A 16,220-nucleotide genomic window follows, 5' to 3' on the forward strand; every position below is an offset into this window, starting at 1 on the left:
TGACCCAACAATCCCTCTGTTTGGTACAGATACTAGAGTAGCAAGCGCCATGGAGTGGATAAAGGTACCCCATATTCATCATAGCACTATTTATGATAGCAAAAGATGGAGACAACTTAGATCCCATCAGTGGAAGAGTGTATAGTAAACTTTGGTACATGCACACAATGGGAACACTATACAAAGTTCAAGAATAATACTGAACCGATGACATGCCTAATGGCATGGATGAACTGGAGGACATTATGTTGAGTGAAATTAGTCAAGCACAAAAGGACAAACACTGTATGAGACCACTGTTATTAAAAAGCGCACAAAGGGTTTTCATATTAAAATAAGCACTCCTTGATGGTTACCAGAGGTGGGATGGGGAAGAGAGAGCAGAAAAGTCACAGGCTGCAGGGTAGATGAGTGCTGCCTTGGGTGAAGGAGAAGGCAGCATCCACTAAGAGGAGGTCAGCAAAATGTGGTGAAAGCAGGCCAAGGCACTGGGAGTTCAAAACAACAGAAGCAAACTGTTATACATATAATCCTGTAATAGTGGTGGATTTACAAGCAGATGCTTGTGTAGATACTCAGGCTGAACAGGCGTGGGAGGGTAAGTGGGAGCACACCCATGGATATATGTAGAATTGACCGATAATATTTGTACAAGTATATTTACTTTTGTTGTAAATATATTAATGAATGTGGTCAAGCTTACAAAGATCAAAGTTGTCAAAAATCCTTAGACATATCAAACACTTGGAGGGAATGAATCACTTGGAGGATCAAGACCAGACTCTCAGGGCTCACCAAGGTGAACTTGCATAACATAGTTCACAAAGACAAGGTTCTGCACCCACTTTGCTCAACTATGCCAAGAATGGCAAAGTGAGGAGACTAGCTTCACATTCGGTGCCAAAAAAAAAAAAATTCAAGATCCGTCTTGAAGTATAAAGGTGCCAGTGATATGCCTATAATAAAGCCAGTTAATTTGAAAAACAATTAATACAATCCACCACATAAACAAGATAAAGAATGAGAACCACATGATCATATCAATTGATGAGAGAAAGCATTTGACAATATCCAAACTCCATCCCAATAAAAGTAACTAATAGGAATAGAAGGGAAATTCTTCAACATAATAGAAGCCATATAATGAAAAACCAACAGCCAGCATCACACTCAATGAGGGAAAGCTGAAAGAATTCCAAGTGAAAACAGATACCAGACAAGGATTTCGCCACTTTTATTCAACATTGTGCTGGATGTCCTAGCCAGAACCATGACAAAGTAAGAGATTAAGGGAGGGAGGCACAATTGGGCAAAGAAAAAGTGCAAACCTCTCTATTTGCAGTTAATATGATTTTATATTGAGAGAACTCCACAATAAGATTGTTATATAGGGAGAGGTTGGGAGTAAGGAAGGGGTGTTAACAAACCCAGGGAAAAGGGAACAACATGGGATCCAAATTGGTGGTGAGGGGGGAGTGGCAGGCCTGGTAGGGAATGATCAAGGGTAAGGTAACTTATCGAAGAGGTATAGCCGTTACCCAGGTGGGAACAGAGCATGCTAGTGGGGCAGGAGGAAGGTCAAGGGAAATAAAGGAAAGAGCTAGGAGGCAAAGGGCATTTATAGAGGTCTAGACAAAGACATGTACATATGCAAATATATATATGAGGATGGGGAAATAGATCTATGTGCCTATATTTATAGGCTTAGTATTACGGTGGCAGAAGGACCTTGGGCCTCTACTCAAGCACTCCCTCAATGCAAGAATACTTTCTTCTATTAAATTGGCATTCTAAGATGCTCACCCTCCCGACACAACTGCTGAAGACAAAGCAGTTGAATAAACAAATGTGGTGAAGAAAGCTGATGGTGCCAAGCCATCAAAAGATATAGCATCTGGGATCTTAAAGGCTTTAAGGTAAACAAGCGGTCATCTAGCTCAGGAGCAACAAAGCCCACATGGAAGAAGCACACCAGCCTGTGTCATCACAAGGTGCCGAAGGGATCAGTTATAAGGCATCAAAGAACAAAAAAATCACATCATTGAGTGCACACCTCCATGATACAATCACTGAGGACAAACGGGTGCATAAGCAAATGTGGCAAAGAAAGCTGATGGTGCTCAGCTATCAAAAGGTATAGCATTTGGGGTCTTAAAGACTTGAAGGTAAACAAGTGGCCGTCTAGCTCAGAAGCAACAAAGCCCACATGGAAGAAGCACGCCAGCCTGTGCTATAACGAGGTGTCAAAGGGATCAGGTATAAGACATCATCAGAACAAAAAACCTTACCATAGTGAATGAAGGGGGAAGTGCAGAGTGGAGACCCAAAGCCCATTTGTCGGCCACTGGAGATCCCCTTGCAGAGACGTCTAGGGGAGGAGATGAGTCAGTCAGGGTGTGATGTTGCACTGATGAAGAATACAGCTTTCCTTTAGTTCCTAAATGCCTCCCCCCTCCCCCGCTACTGTCATGATCTGAATTCTACCTTGCAAGTCTGGCTAGACCAGAGAATGTACACTGGTGCATATAGGAGCTGGAGGCACAGGGAATCCAGGGTGGATGATACCTTCAGGACCAGGGGTGTGAGGGGTGATACTGGGAGGGTAGAAGGAGAGTGGGTTGGAAAGAGGGAACCGATTAGAAGGCTCTACATGTGACCTCCTCCCTGGGGGACAGACAACAGAAAAGGGGGTGAAGGGAGACACCGGACAGGACAAGATATGACAAAATAATAATTTATAAGTTATCAAGGGCTCATAAGGGAGGGGAGAGCAGGAAGGGTGGGAGAAAACAGAGGACCTGATGCCAGGGGCTTAAGTGGAGAGCAAATGCTTTGAAAATGATGAGGGCAAAGATTGTACAGATGTGCTTTACACAAATGATGTATGTATGGATTGTGATAAGAGTTGTATGAGCCCCTAATGAAATGTTTAAAAAAAGAAACAATATCAAAATTGATTATAACATCCTGGTTACCATAACAAGATTATCATAAAAGAAACAATACTAGTATTGATTGTAACAACCTGGTTATCATGACAAGATTAACTACATCATTCAGATTACAGCATCAAAGGGAACAACATTGAAAAATAATCAAAACAAACAATATATTGAAGACTAGTCTAAACTAATTGTAGTGTCCAGACCCTGGAAACATAGGAGTACATTCTACGATTAATCATCAGCAGAGACTTTCCCATAAAGGGAGGGAGAAGAGGCAGGTCAACTAGCCGTCAGCTTTCTGAGATGGGACGGAGGAACGGGCAATCACTCAGCAGCTAACAAAAATGGAGTTTCTTTTTCTAGTCTGCCTCACACCCAGTGGATTTTCCACATCAGATATCACTGATGCAGCCTCTGGAGCACACTTGCACCCTGAAGATCCAGGATTCAATGTCTCAGCATTCTATGGCACCTCCACCTGGGTGCAGCATCGCCCTGCTCAATACTCACCTTTATAAAGGAAACATCAAAGAGATGGTTGCTATTGCAAAGTGTGTTGAAGAAATTAGATGGTGTCCAACTTTCAGGGGAAAAAATAGCCACTGGGGTCGCAAAGGCTTGATTTCAAACAAGCAGTCATCTAAGTGAGACGCCAACTTAGCTCACATGGAAGAAACACACCAACATCTCGGAATGTGCTTGACATACAATGGATGCATGTGTAGATTGTGGTGACAGTAGTACGAGCCCCCAATAAAATGATTTTAAACAATAGGTAGTCATCCAAATCCAAAGGAGGGAATGGTATTAGAGCTTCAAATGTACAATTCGGATTTGCAGACAGCTACAAAATCCCAAAATACATTCACAGGATCTACACATGGAATAAGCCTCCAGTGATTCCCCTTTGAGCACAAGTGAGGGATGGGAATAACTCCATGATTATCAGACAGATGGCTTATCAGAGTATCAGAGAGATGAGTATAGTAGATTTAAATGATAACCTGGTTTGAATGGTCAACATCTTTTCATTTGATCTCCCTTTTGATAACACTTTGAGCTTGATCTGATTTTTAAATATTTTGCTTGTTTCAAATTGGGGCTTATCTCTATTACATATTGTTATTGTTGGTAAAATTCTTGACTCTCTGTTATGTATCTTTCTGTGTTTTCCAATATTTGAAACCCAAGTTGTGTGACTCTATAGAGGCAATAACTAGAATAAAGGGCTCCAGGGGTGTACAGTAGAGGAGGAGGCGGTACTGAGGAGCTGATATCAAGGAGTACAAAGAGGAAGAAAATATTTTGAAAATGATTGTGATAGCAATAGTCCAACCCTGCTTGACATGACTAAACTATTGAATGGTCTGATGTCCGGATTATGTCCTCATAAAATGATAAAAAGGAAACCAGTTCATATAACTATTATTCAAATTTGCAAACAATCACTAGTGCCAAATGTGAAGAAATCAAATATTTTTTTATCAACTCCCGCCGTCTGAAATGGATCCAAGGATGCAACAAAATACGTTGAAAATTCCTGGTGCCAAAACGGGAAAAGTTTAAGACAAGGAAGAAGGATCAGAAAATATGGCCTTGGTGAAAGTCGAGATTGCATAATAACATTTGGCAAGACTAACAACCTATTCTTTGTAAATATCTTTTTAAAACAACCTAAACAATTCTGATCCATGCAAACCTCATGAGACAGATGGCACAGGAATCAAATCGACTGCATCTGTAAAAAGATCATGGAAAAGCTTAATATCATTAGTGAGAACAAGGCCAGGGGTCGACTGTGGAGCAGAGACTCTATTGCTCATTGTGTTCGAGCTTACATTCTCAACTCCAGGTTTCTAGAAGGCCATGGTTTACAGTGAGAGCCCTCCACATAAATTTAACCCCCTCTGAGTTCTTTCTGGTCAATGACCCAAAAACATCTCCACTGCCATCAAGTCAACTCTGACTCAGAGTGACCCTAACTGCAGAGCACAACTGCCCCTGTGGATTTCCAACACTGTAGATCTTCACGGGAGGAGAAAGCCTCGTCTTTCAGCTGGGGATTTCAAATTGCCAATCTTTTGGTCACCAGCCAATGAGTAGCTTACTATGCCACCAGGCTCCCTTACCATGGACCAATAATGTGGAAAGCTTTGCCCTCGGGGCCTTGCCTTGGTGTGCCCTTGATGGAAATTGGGGTCCTACCGCCACAAAGTTCTGAGTCGTACTGAGACTGCCTCGGTTGAAGGGTCCTGACCCAATCTTACAAACGTTCTGATCTGCAGTACTGTAAGGATCTCTGTCACGATCCCCTGGCTACTTCTGCGTCCCAGCTGCATCTGTGAGGAATTGCTTTGCCACCAAGTGTGGTTTCCTTTGTTCTCTATGTCCTCTTCAAGTGGCCAAGTATCTATGAATTTCTGGACATTGTTCTGGCCGCCTGCTGACGCGCTCCCTCATCCAGATGATGTTTTTCTGCTGTCTTAAACTTAATATGTTTCTATAAATTACATTGGAATTGAGCATCTCTGTACTCTCCTAGGACTATATGCAAGCTCAAAGACCAGACCAGCTGGGCGGTGGCACCAAGGGTATCCTACATGAGGAAGCAAAAGGACGTTAAAAGGAAGTAAAGAAGAAAAGGGCAGGGGAAAGAGTGGCTGCCAAAAGAGGCTCTGAAACTTACTTGTGAACACAGCGTAACTAAAGCCAATGGAAGAAATAATGACTTAAATAAGCCGACTAGCAGATTTTTACAGGGCGGCTCAAAAAATACAACGTAAAGTACTCTAAGGAAATGTAGGGCGACCTGGAGTTAGGAAACCAAAAGGGAAGAGCCAGTTTGGCATTTCTCAAGCTCAAAGAACTAAAGAAAATGTCCAAGTCTTGATTAATTCATCTGTAAAATCTTGGGGATGATGACCCATTTTCCTTACTTGAATTTCCCCAGCCATGAATCTGCAATGGCTGCTCCCAGGAGGGGGGTGAAGTAACAAAGGCTGCTGAAGGCATGGTATATAGATGTGGCAGTGTCTTCATGCCAGTGCAGGAAATACAAGAAATACAAGGTCAGCACAGCTGGAATGCAAAAAGGGGAAATAAGATAGAGACAATAAAGCAGTTTATGAAGAGTGCATGCATTTGATCTCTGCCCTTCTAAGGTGATCCTGGCCTTCAACACTTCCATCAGTGCTATGCCTGGGCCATGGAAGGCAGGGCATTGAATGGAGCTATGCTGAATGTACAAATACAATTCTCCTCCCTCCAGTCTATGCACAGAGCCTCATTGAGGCCAATCTCAGATATAACGTAGCATTTCCAGCACCCCTTCTCCTTATTTTGTACCCCCCAACAGCCTTTTCTTTTCCTTCCCAATAATAATATAGTTCAAAGGGCTTGGGGAAAAGTATGAAGAATGAAACTCCGATATTAAGAGTTTTCCCACTTACAAACTGGCTCCTAACAGGTCTTTATTTTCTTGGCCCGTAGGAGTTACTACGTAAGTTCTATGAGACAGTTCCTGAATGTCTCAGGCAAAGGAAGGGACCAGTTCAAGTAGGAAGAGTAAGTCTCAATGGCCCACTGCCAAAGCGTGTAAATTTTCATTCATAATGAAATGACTACATAGGGTTCCTGAGATTACAAATCTTTACAGAAGCAGACTACCTCATCTTTCCCCCAAGGAATCACTAGTAAGTTTGAACTGCTAACCTTGTGGCTAGCAGTCCAATACCTAAATCACAGTGCCATCAGGGCTGCTGTTAGTCAGGAAGAGAAACAACCCCATCAAGGAGTGGGAGTGAGTGGAGAAGAGCAGAACTCTGGGTAATCAAGGTTACCTTTCATGCCGTAGTAGGAGAAACGTTCGCAGAATTCGTTCACCACAATGAAGGCAATGCTCAGTGGATAGTTGGTGCCACAGATTTTCTATGAACCAATAAGGCAATTATTTAAACATGCATCATTTCCCCTATTTAAGTCACTAGATTGTTCCACATTAGAAAAATTCTTTTTTTTCTACCTCAATAATAAGTGTTGTAAGAGTTCTTCACGAAACAGCTATTCTCATACTGACAAGTGTTTGAATGGCTGATTTAGGAGTAATGAAGCCTCATCTGGATATTACTTTTTTCCTTATTCATTTAAGACGGAATTGCTCAAACATTCCTTAGCCCTAACTATAGGACCTGCTCCTCTCCCCATAACTGGCAAATCTGAGGCTCTGGGCAAGAGAATATTCCCACTCGTGGTGTGCCTGATGCACAAGCAGTCAGATTCAAAATTCTGTTTAGATTCCCTGTGGAGATTGCTCCTTCTTTTCTTCACATCACATATATAGAGTGTTTGGATGTTCTCTAGGACGCAAAATGATTTCCAGTGAAGGGCCTGGTGGGGTCAGGTACAGAGCTTAGCATGGAGGTAAAGATCCAATAGGTCCCAAAATCCATTTGCAGGGTCCACACATGGATTAAGATTCTGGTGAATTTCTTCCTCTATCAATAGCTGAGGGAGGCGAGTAGCTCCGTTATCAGACAGAGCACTGTAAGTTCTATCATGGCAGACATAGTTAGGGCAAAATGTCATATATTATCATTTGATCTCCTTTTGATCCATTTTAAAGCTGGGTCACTCTTCTTCCCTCGCCCACCCCTATCCTGAAGGCTCTTACAATGCTTATTCAATCCATACATCAGTTGTATCAGGCATATTTGTACATATGTTGCCATCATTCTTTTCTAGACAGTTACTTTCTATTGAGCCCTTAGCACCTCTTTTTTCCTTCCTCTCCCCCCCCTACCCTGATGGCCCCTTGATAGATTATAAATTACTATTATTTTCATATCTCACACCAACCACTGTCTCCTTTCCCCCGTGGTTCCCATTGTTCTTTCCCCTGGAGTGTGTGTGTGGTTGTGTCTCGATAATTGTGATTGGTTCCCTCTTCTTCCCCTCCTCCCCAACTCCCTTCACCTTTCCCCTCTGGTATCTCTCTTCCCATTCCTGCTCCTGGGTTGCGTGTGTCATGAGTTCGTATCTCTTATCTATACCTGCGAACATGCTCCAGTCTAGTCCAAAGTGAGATGTATCACTGGGGTCATGGTAGTGGGGGGTGAGGAAGCCTCAAGGAACAAGAGGAATATTATGTGTTTCATTGGTGCTTTAGTGCATCCTGGTTGACTCATACCTTTCCTGTGACCCCTCTGTGGGAGCTGTTCCATTGTCTACACATGGGCTTTGGGTCTCTGCTCCAACCCCCCTCATTCTTAACCATATGGTTTTGTTTGTTTGATTGTTAAGGGTCTTCTGATGCCTGTTACCTGGTCCCAATGACACCTCATGATCGCACAGGCTGGTGTACTTCTTCCGTGTGGTCTTGTTGTTTCTCTGCTAGATGGTTGCTTATTTCACTTCAAGCCTTTAAAACCCCAGATGCTATATATTTTAATAGTCAGGCACCATCTACCTTCTTCGCCACATTTGCTTATGCACCCTTTTTGTCTTCAGCGATTGTACTGGGAGGGTGAGCATCTCAGATTGCCAATTTGTTATAACAATGTGTTCTTGCATTGAGAGAGGGTATGAGCAGAGGCCCAAAGTCCACCCACTACCTCAGTGTATTAAATATGTGTACATAGACCAATACTTCTATTTTGGGGGATTAATGTATTTACATACAGATACCACTATGCTTATACCTCTATCCATAGCTTTGCTTCCTGTTTCCTTTTACTTTCCTTCTGCCCCACCATCATGCTCACTCTACTCCTGCCTAATAGTACTTCCTCTCAGATAGATTGCTGTTGCACCAGTGCTCCCAGGATCTCTATATCCACCTCGTTATTGATTTTTATTCCCTAGTTGTTCCCCTGTCTATGGTGCTGTTTGCCCACCACACCTTTACCCCACCCCCTTCTGCAGCCAAGGCCCTCCCTCAACCCCATGGGCCTCTCTTTAAGGAAAAGGGGGGCGGGGAAGCAAAAGAGAAATACATGTGGCTTAAGTTCTGGTGGGTGAATCTCTTCTGACTATGGACCAGAGTTGTGAATGGGCTTGCTAACATGAAGAATGCATTGGAAAGTGTGCTGTTGCAGATGCGGCTAGGTTAAAGTGTAGCACCCTGTCATTTGATCTCCCTTAACATCCCTTTAAATTTGTTCTAGTTTTCAGTATTTGCAGCTTTCTTTTCTATTGAGATTTTTATCTATTTCACTTTGCTATTCTTGTTAGTCAGTTTCTAGATGTTTTTCTGTATATGAAATCTAGGACATGTAAGTGTATATAGACAGTAACTGGATCAATGGTTCCTTGGATGTTATGGCAGGAGAGGCTGAGGGGAAGTGGGTAGTCAATAATGTTGAGTAAAAGAATGAAGAAATGGTCTAAAACTGATTGTGGTGATGATTCTACAAGTCTTCTTGATATGATTGAATTACTGAATTGGATATGTGGATTATGTGCCAATAAAACTGTTGGGGGAGGTGAAGATCCAATCTGAAGATCATCTTCACTTTGGGAAAGGGAGGAGGAGGAAGAGAAGAGGAGAATGAGAAGGAGGAGGAGGCAGAAGAAGAAGAAGAAGAAGAAGGAAGGAGAAGGAAGAAGAAGAAGAAATAGTTGCATGAGTCTTAAATCCTACAAAATTAAATGTCTACTTTTCCTGCCAGAGTAATGATAAAACATTTTCACATAATCCTACAGGACATTGAAAGAAATAAATATTCTATTTTATGTAGCACATAAGCCAGAAGATGAGGCATATCATGTTTTATTACAAGTTCCCTCATCTATTATGATAGCTCAACTAACATGAGTGGGGGAAGCTCTGCCCTTGAGATGGTCAGATCCAACCATGAGATTTACATTGCCTCTGGCTCTTAGTGTCTGAAAAATATGTACCTCTTCATAAGCAGCCTACAATTCTTTGGTGCTATTAAAAAATAACTAACTAGCTAACGTAAATTAGTGTGCTTACTTATCTGTTCTAACAGACATATTATATAAATAATGCCCCTAAGTACCAATATATGTTAATGCATAATAATTAGCATAACAGACTCAATAAAGTAGGATTTTCAACTTCTCAGCTCACAACTTGGGAATGACGGAGTTCAGTTAACACACTGACACTAGCTATGTAACACTGGCACCAGTCATGTTAACATGCTGACTCTCGTTAGCACACCACAAGTCTCTCTTCCTCAATTCTATTATCCCAATGACAAGTGCACCTCTTCTCGGCCCACAGTACAACACACACACACACACACACACACACACACACACACATTCACTACCATGGAGTCTGTGCCAACTCATGGTGACCCTACAGGACAGAGTAGAACTGGTCCTGTGGATTTACAATACTGTAACTCTTTAAGGGAGAAGAAAACTCATAGTAAGAGCTCAGTAAATTTTAGTTATTATTATGACATCCTCTCCACTTTAGAATTTTTATGCACGGATCGAACAGGAGAATGAATTTGGAAGTGTTTTAACAAGTATATGATCTAAACCATTATTAGTATTTCTTTGTTTCTCCGCCTTACCTCCCACCACAACGTAGGAACAGATAAAAACAGAGACGGAGTCTATTCTAAAACCTCCCTTGGCGTCCTGCCCTGCTCATAGGTGGCTAAGTTTGTAATTTGGTAAAGCAAGAACAATCATGCACGGTTCTCCAGACAGTCATACTTGTCAACAAATCGCTTTTTGCCCCCTGGAGAAACTCAGAACGCACCATGAACGACAGCAGAGCCCTGGATCCCAGTGGAAGAACTCCAACTACCGCCTAGGTAACAAAAGCTTCTGTTCAGGCAGGCATCCAAGCCCCCTCCCCTGAATAATTATAAAGCTAAGTGAGAATAATTTCTCTATCTTAATTCAGCTCAGCCTGGAGCTCCTGAGGCTAATCAGAAGGGCTAAAAGACAAGCTTGTTCCTGCTAGAGGCAGAATTGAATTTGGGACTCACCGGAGGTGGCTTCTTTGGAGGACTGAGAGGTCCAGAAGGTGCCTCTTCAATGGAGACAGGTGTAAAAAGACTCCCCTTGGAATCCTTTTTCCGAAAAGAATTCATGGCTAGTTCTCTCCTCTCTGCCTCCTTAAGCATTTGGTTAGGGAGGCAGGCAGGACAGCTGCCAGCCTTTTGTAAGGAGGACTGACAGAAGGAGGGGGAGGTGGCTTCAGCTACTAGTTTTAACCCTGTGGGTGTTGGCTTTGCAGTTGCCCAAGACAAAACCGAAAGTCATGAAACGAGAGGATTGGCATTCATTTCAAAGAATGATTAAATCAAAGAAAGAGAGAAAAGAGACGGGCAAACAATACACCTTGAGCAGGAAGAGTGATTGAGAATTGATGAGGAACAGAACGTTTAAGGAAATTATCTTTACAAGTGAGGGCTAGTTAAGGCAATTTGTTAAGCATAGATTAAAATGTGGATTTCAGGGTAGCAGTTTGTGTATTAGAGCTTAAATTGAGTATGAGACTGACAGTTAACAGGGTAAACATGGTTTACTCAGAAGAAGCCATCAATTCATTTTGAGTCTCTGCTTAGATTGGGCCTCCGTTGACTTCTTTTTGACCATTCACCAAAAACTGTGATAAGCCCCTAGGATGAGTGAATTTGCTGCAATTCCCCTAGCCAGCCCTGTGAGGAGAAATATCACTCTCAGGAATTTGCCCGAGTGTGTCCTCAATGGAAATTGGAATACTAGAGTAGATACCATGACCAGGAGGCATATACGAACCACCATGGGCAGAGGGCCCTGAAACAATTTGTAAACGTTTCTAATTTGCAATAGTGTACATGTTCCAATCAAGGTCACTTGCCCGCTTCTGTAGTCCCACTTGTGACTGTCATGAATTGATCTGCTGCCACTTTTGTGACACAATGTGGCCATGTGATTGTGCATCTTTTGGGCACCATCATGGCCTCATGCTAATAGTCTCCCTCATCTGGATTTCTTGTCTGTATTACCTCCCAATTAAAAGGGTTTTGGGGAGACACAAAAGATTTATAGTCTTGGAAACCCACAGGAACAGTTCTATTCTGTTATATATCATTATGAGTCAGTGGCATTTCTTTGTTGTTTTTGGTTTTTTGCTTTGGTGGTACTAGGAGGTTGCAAACCACAACATCTGTGGTTCAAACCCACCAGACATTCCTCAGAAGAAAGATGAGGCTAGCTGCTCCCATAAAGATTTACAGTTTCGGAGTTGGAATAGACTTGATGGCAGTGGATTGATTTTTTTATATCATAAAATATATTTGATTTAGAGTTTATTTCCCCCCTGTAATAGTTGTCATTTATTGAATACCTGGTATGTACTAGAATACATGATGGTGTTGTGTTTATACATTGGACTGTGCTGTGATCAGCATGGCCAGCAGTTCGAAACCACCAGCAGCTCTGTGAGAGAAAGACTGGGCTTCTCCAGTTACAGTCTCAGAAATGCACAGGGGGTCGCTAAGAGTCAGCATGGACTCGATGGCAGTGAGTTTGGGGTTTATTCACAAGAACACACACACACATACACACCAGGGTCTTCAAAATTTTCTTGGAAATTTTCCATTGTCTTTTAACTCCATGAATTTTTTGAGGCATCCTTATATGTACTCACGTATATATCATATATAGTATATATTAATATATGTACACCCCCCCACCAAAAAAAACCACACCCACTGCCATCCAATCAATTCAGCTTTATAGGGATCCTACCAAGGATTTCTGTGACTGAAAATCTTCACAGATGCAGACAGCCTCATCTTTCTCCCATGGAGCAGCTGGTGGGTTTGAATTACTGACCTCCTGGTAGCCTTTTGCACAGTGCCGGAGGACTCCTTATTAGGATATGTATGTCCACATATGAAGCCCTGGTGGTGTGGTAGCTTGGACTGATAACCACCAGGCTATCCATTCAAAATGACCAGGGAGAGGGATGAGGTTTTCTGCCCCTGTAAGGATTTACAATCTTGGAAATCCTCAGGGGCAGTTCTCCTCAGTCCAATAGGATTGCTATGAGTCAGAATCGACTTGACAGCAATGAGTTTGGCTTTGGGTTTTATGTTTACACATATACATATTTGTATGTAATATTTATATATCCCATACCTATTTGGTACATAATGTAATTTTAGGAATTCTAACTATTGAAAAAACAACCAAGTAAAATAATTGTTATTGATTCAATTTTGATCCATGGCAACCTCATGTGTGTCAGAAATAGAAGTGTGTGCCTTAAGGTTTTCATTGACTGATTTTTCTAAAGGCCTTGCTTCCAGGCACCTCTGAGAGGTTTCAAACCTCCAACCTTTCAGTTAGCAGCTGAATGCCTTAATCATTTGTACTACCTAGACACTACTCTACTTCTTGCTACTAGCTCTATTTTGTAGAAACTAAAATGTTAAGAGGTTAATTCTTCCAGTCACATGGCTAGTAAGCTTCAGATCTGGAATGTCCACTATGCCCTGGCAGCTGTGAAAGGTAGAGATTAGTATCAGCAATGCCTGTGACAATACTTTGAAGGAATAAGAATCTACATTATGATGGAGCCAATATAATGGAAATATGAGAAGCTGGAGATTGAGATGGAATTTGGAGATAAAGGAAACACTGGAATTTGGAGAGAAAGGAAATACATTCTTTGTAGGTCTTACGCAAATAACATACATATTCTAATTTTGTTTGCTAATTGCTCAAAGAGGTCTATTCTTAAGTGTCTTAAGTATGTTTGAAACACTGCCTGGTCCTGCGCCATCCTCACAATTGTTCTCATGTTTGAGCCCATCGATGCAGCAACTGTGTCAGTCCATCTCCTTGACAATCCTCCTTTTTTTTCTTGGACCCTCTACTTAACCCAGCTTAATGTCCTTCCTCCCAGTACTGGTCTCTCCTCATAACATGTCCTTAGTACATGGGACAAATCTCCCATCCTCAATTCCAACGAGCATTCTGGTTGTACTTCTTCCAAGACAGATTGATTTGCTCTTCTGGCAGTCCATGGTATTTTCAGTGTTCCTCACCAGCACCATAATTGAAATCAATCAGTTCTTCTTCTGTTTCCTTATCTATTGTCCAATATTCATACATAGAAGGTGATTGAAAATACCACGGCTCGGGTCTAGCACACCTTAGTCCTCAAAGTGACGTTCTTGTTCTTCAACACTTGAAAGAGGTCTCGTGCAGCAGATTTACACAAAGCAATACATCATTTGATTTCTTCACTGCTGTTTCCATGAGCATTGACTGTAGATCGAATAAAATGAAATCCTTCACAATTTTGATCCTTTCTCCATTTATCATGATGTTGTTATGATATTAGTCCGGTGTGAGGACTGGGATTTCCTTTACATACCAAAGGCTGTCGGTTTTAATTTTCATTAGTAGGTGCTTCAACTCCTCCTAGCAATCAGCATGCAAGGTTGCCTCATCTGCATATCGCAGATATGCAGGTTGTTAATCAGCAGTCCTACAATTCTGATGCCACATTCTTCTTTATATAGTCCAGTTTCTCGGATTATTTGTTTAGCATACAGATTGAATAGGTATAGTGAAAGGATACAACCCTGACACACACCTTTCTCGATTTTAAACTGTGCAGTATTACAATCTTCTTTTAGAACAACTGCCTCGTGGTCTATGTACAGGTTCTGCATGAGGAAAAGTAAGCATTCTAACTCTTCTCAGTGTTATCCATAGTTTGTTGTGAGCCACACAGTTGAATGCCTTTGCACAGTCAATAAAACACAAGTATTTTTTTGCTCTCAAAGAAACACACTATATCACCTACCGAGGACAGGACATGACTTGCAAATACATGCACTATTCTCATAAAAAAAACATTAGTAATTTCAACTCTGAATATCCTAGAAGCAATTAAAGAGTTAGAGCTAAATAAAATGAGAATAATAGGTTGATGGTGTATATTTGTGAATGTCCTAGGGGAGAAAAGAGATCTCAAATTAAAATGTCATTTGTGGAGTCCCTTTTACTAAGTCTACAGGCCATGGTGGCAGCTAACTGCAAAGTTAGCAGTTGATAAACCACCAACACTCCTCGGAAGAAAGACAAGGATTTGCAAGCCTGCAAGGATTTACAGTCCCCGGCAACCAGAGCAGTTCTAGTCTGCTCTATGGGGTTGCTGTGAGTCAGAACTGACTGCATGGCAGTGATTGGCTTTGGCTTTTAATAAGTCTCCAGTAGGACAAAGACAAGACAAAGGCAGCTCATCCAGGTAAAGGGGACCACAAGCAGGAGGCCGCAATAGTGTCCAACGAGTCACAGAAATGTGTCCTTTTAAGTAGGACATGGAGAACAAAGGAAATTGTCACAAAATGGACATGACAGGCTTCCCATCAATTCCCCGGTAACAGGCAGTGCTACAAAAATGGGAAAGGGACCATGACTGGGATGCATTTACTTTTGCAGATAGAAACGTCTACAGGATTGGCTCAGGATTCTCCAACTAAGGCAATCAAGGAATAACTCATGACTACATGATCCTCCAAAAAAGAAAACCAAGCTCATCGCCATTGAGTGGATTCCTGATTCACAGTGATCCTATAAGACACAATATAATTGCTTCTGTGGGTATTCAATGCTATAAATCTTTATGGAAACAGAAAGCCTCCTCTCTCCCCTGTGGAGGGACTGGTGGGTTTAAACTGCTGACCTTGTACTAAGCAGCCTACTGCATAACCCACTATGCTACGTGGGTTCAATTTCCATCAAGGACACACTGACACAAGCCCCTGAAGGCTAGTCTGTCCTTCCCTCGGATGGCTAGTGAGGGTGGCAGTAATCCACTTCTAAACACTCTGCCTGAGTTGCAAGTATTTTCACATTATCATTAAGAACTTTTCACATTGCCTTAAAAAACTCATTGAAGGCTGAATTGATGTGGAGAGTTGAAACTGGATTAAGGATCCCCACTGTGAGCAGTAGCCTTCCGCAAACCTAGTGGTCAGAATTTAAGCTCAAATACAGGAATGGTTAATCTGTACTAGCTCCTTTTGTTTCTATTCTCATTTCAAGATGAATCCATCTTTACATAAAGTGAAATTTATTAGCGCAAGTTCTGTGAAGCAATTTAGTTCTAGGTACTATTGAGAGCATTAGGAGAAACCCTAGTGGCAGCGTCGTTATGAGTCAGGCTGCTAACTGCAAGGTTAGCAGTTCAAAACTACCAGCCACTCCACAGGAAAAAATGAGGCTTTCTACTCCCATAAAGAGCTACAGTCTCAGAAACCCACAGTGGGTTGCTATGAGTCAGCA

At 41.9% G+C, this 16,220-nt stretch overlaps 1 protein-coding gene across 2 annotated transcripts in view; it reads right to left on the reverse strand.

Annotated features, from left to right (window-relative positions):
• Positions 1-11,020, reverse strand: part of SLC15A2 (solute carrier family 15 member 2) — a 47,431-nt gene extending 36,411 nt beyond the window's left edge. For both annotated transcript variants that reach the window (XM_075555657.1, XM_075555656.1), the window contains exons 1-3: positions 10,916-11,020; positions 6,785-6,872; positions 5,882-6,023 (exon numbers count right to left, since the gene is read on the reverse strand). In XM_075555657.1, coding sequence (XP_075411772.1) covers positions 5,882-6,023; positions 6,785-6,872; positions 10,916-11,020 — 335 coding nt within the window. The remainder of the gene's footprint in view (positions 1-5,881; positions 6,024-6,784; positions 6,873-10,915) is intronic.
• Between the last annotated feature and the right edge of the window lie 5,200 nt (positions 11,021-16,220).

This window comes from Tenrec ecaudatus, chromosome 8 (genome assembly GCF_050624435.1).
Source record: "Tenrec ecaudatus isolate mTenEca1 chromosome 8, mTenEca1.hap1, whole genome shotgun sequence".
NCBI classification, from domain to species: domain Eukaryota; kingdom Metazoa; phylum Chordata; class Mammalia; order Afrosoricida; family Tenrecidae; genus Tenrec; species Tenrec ecaudatus.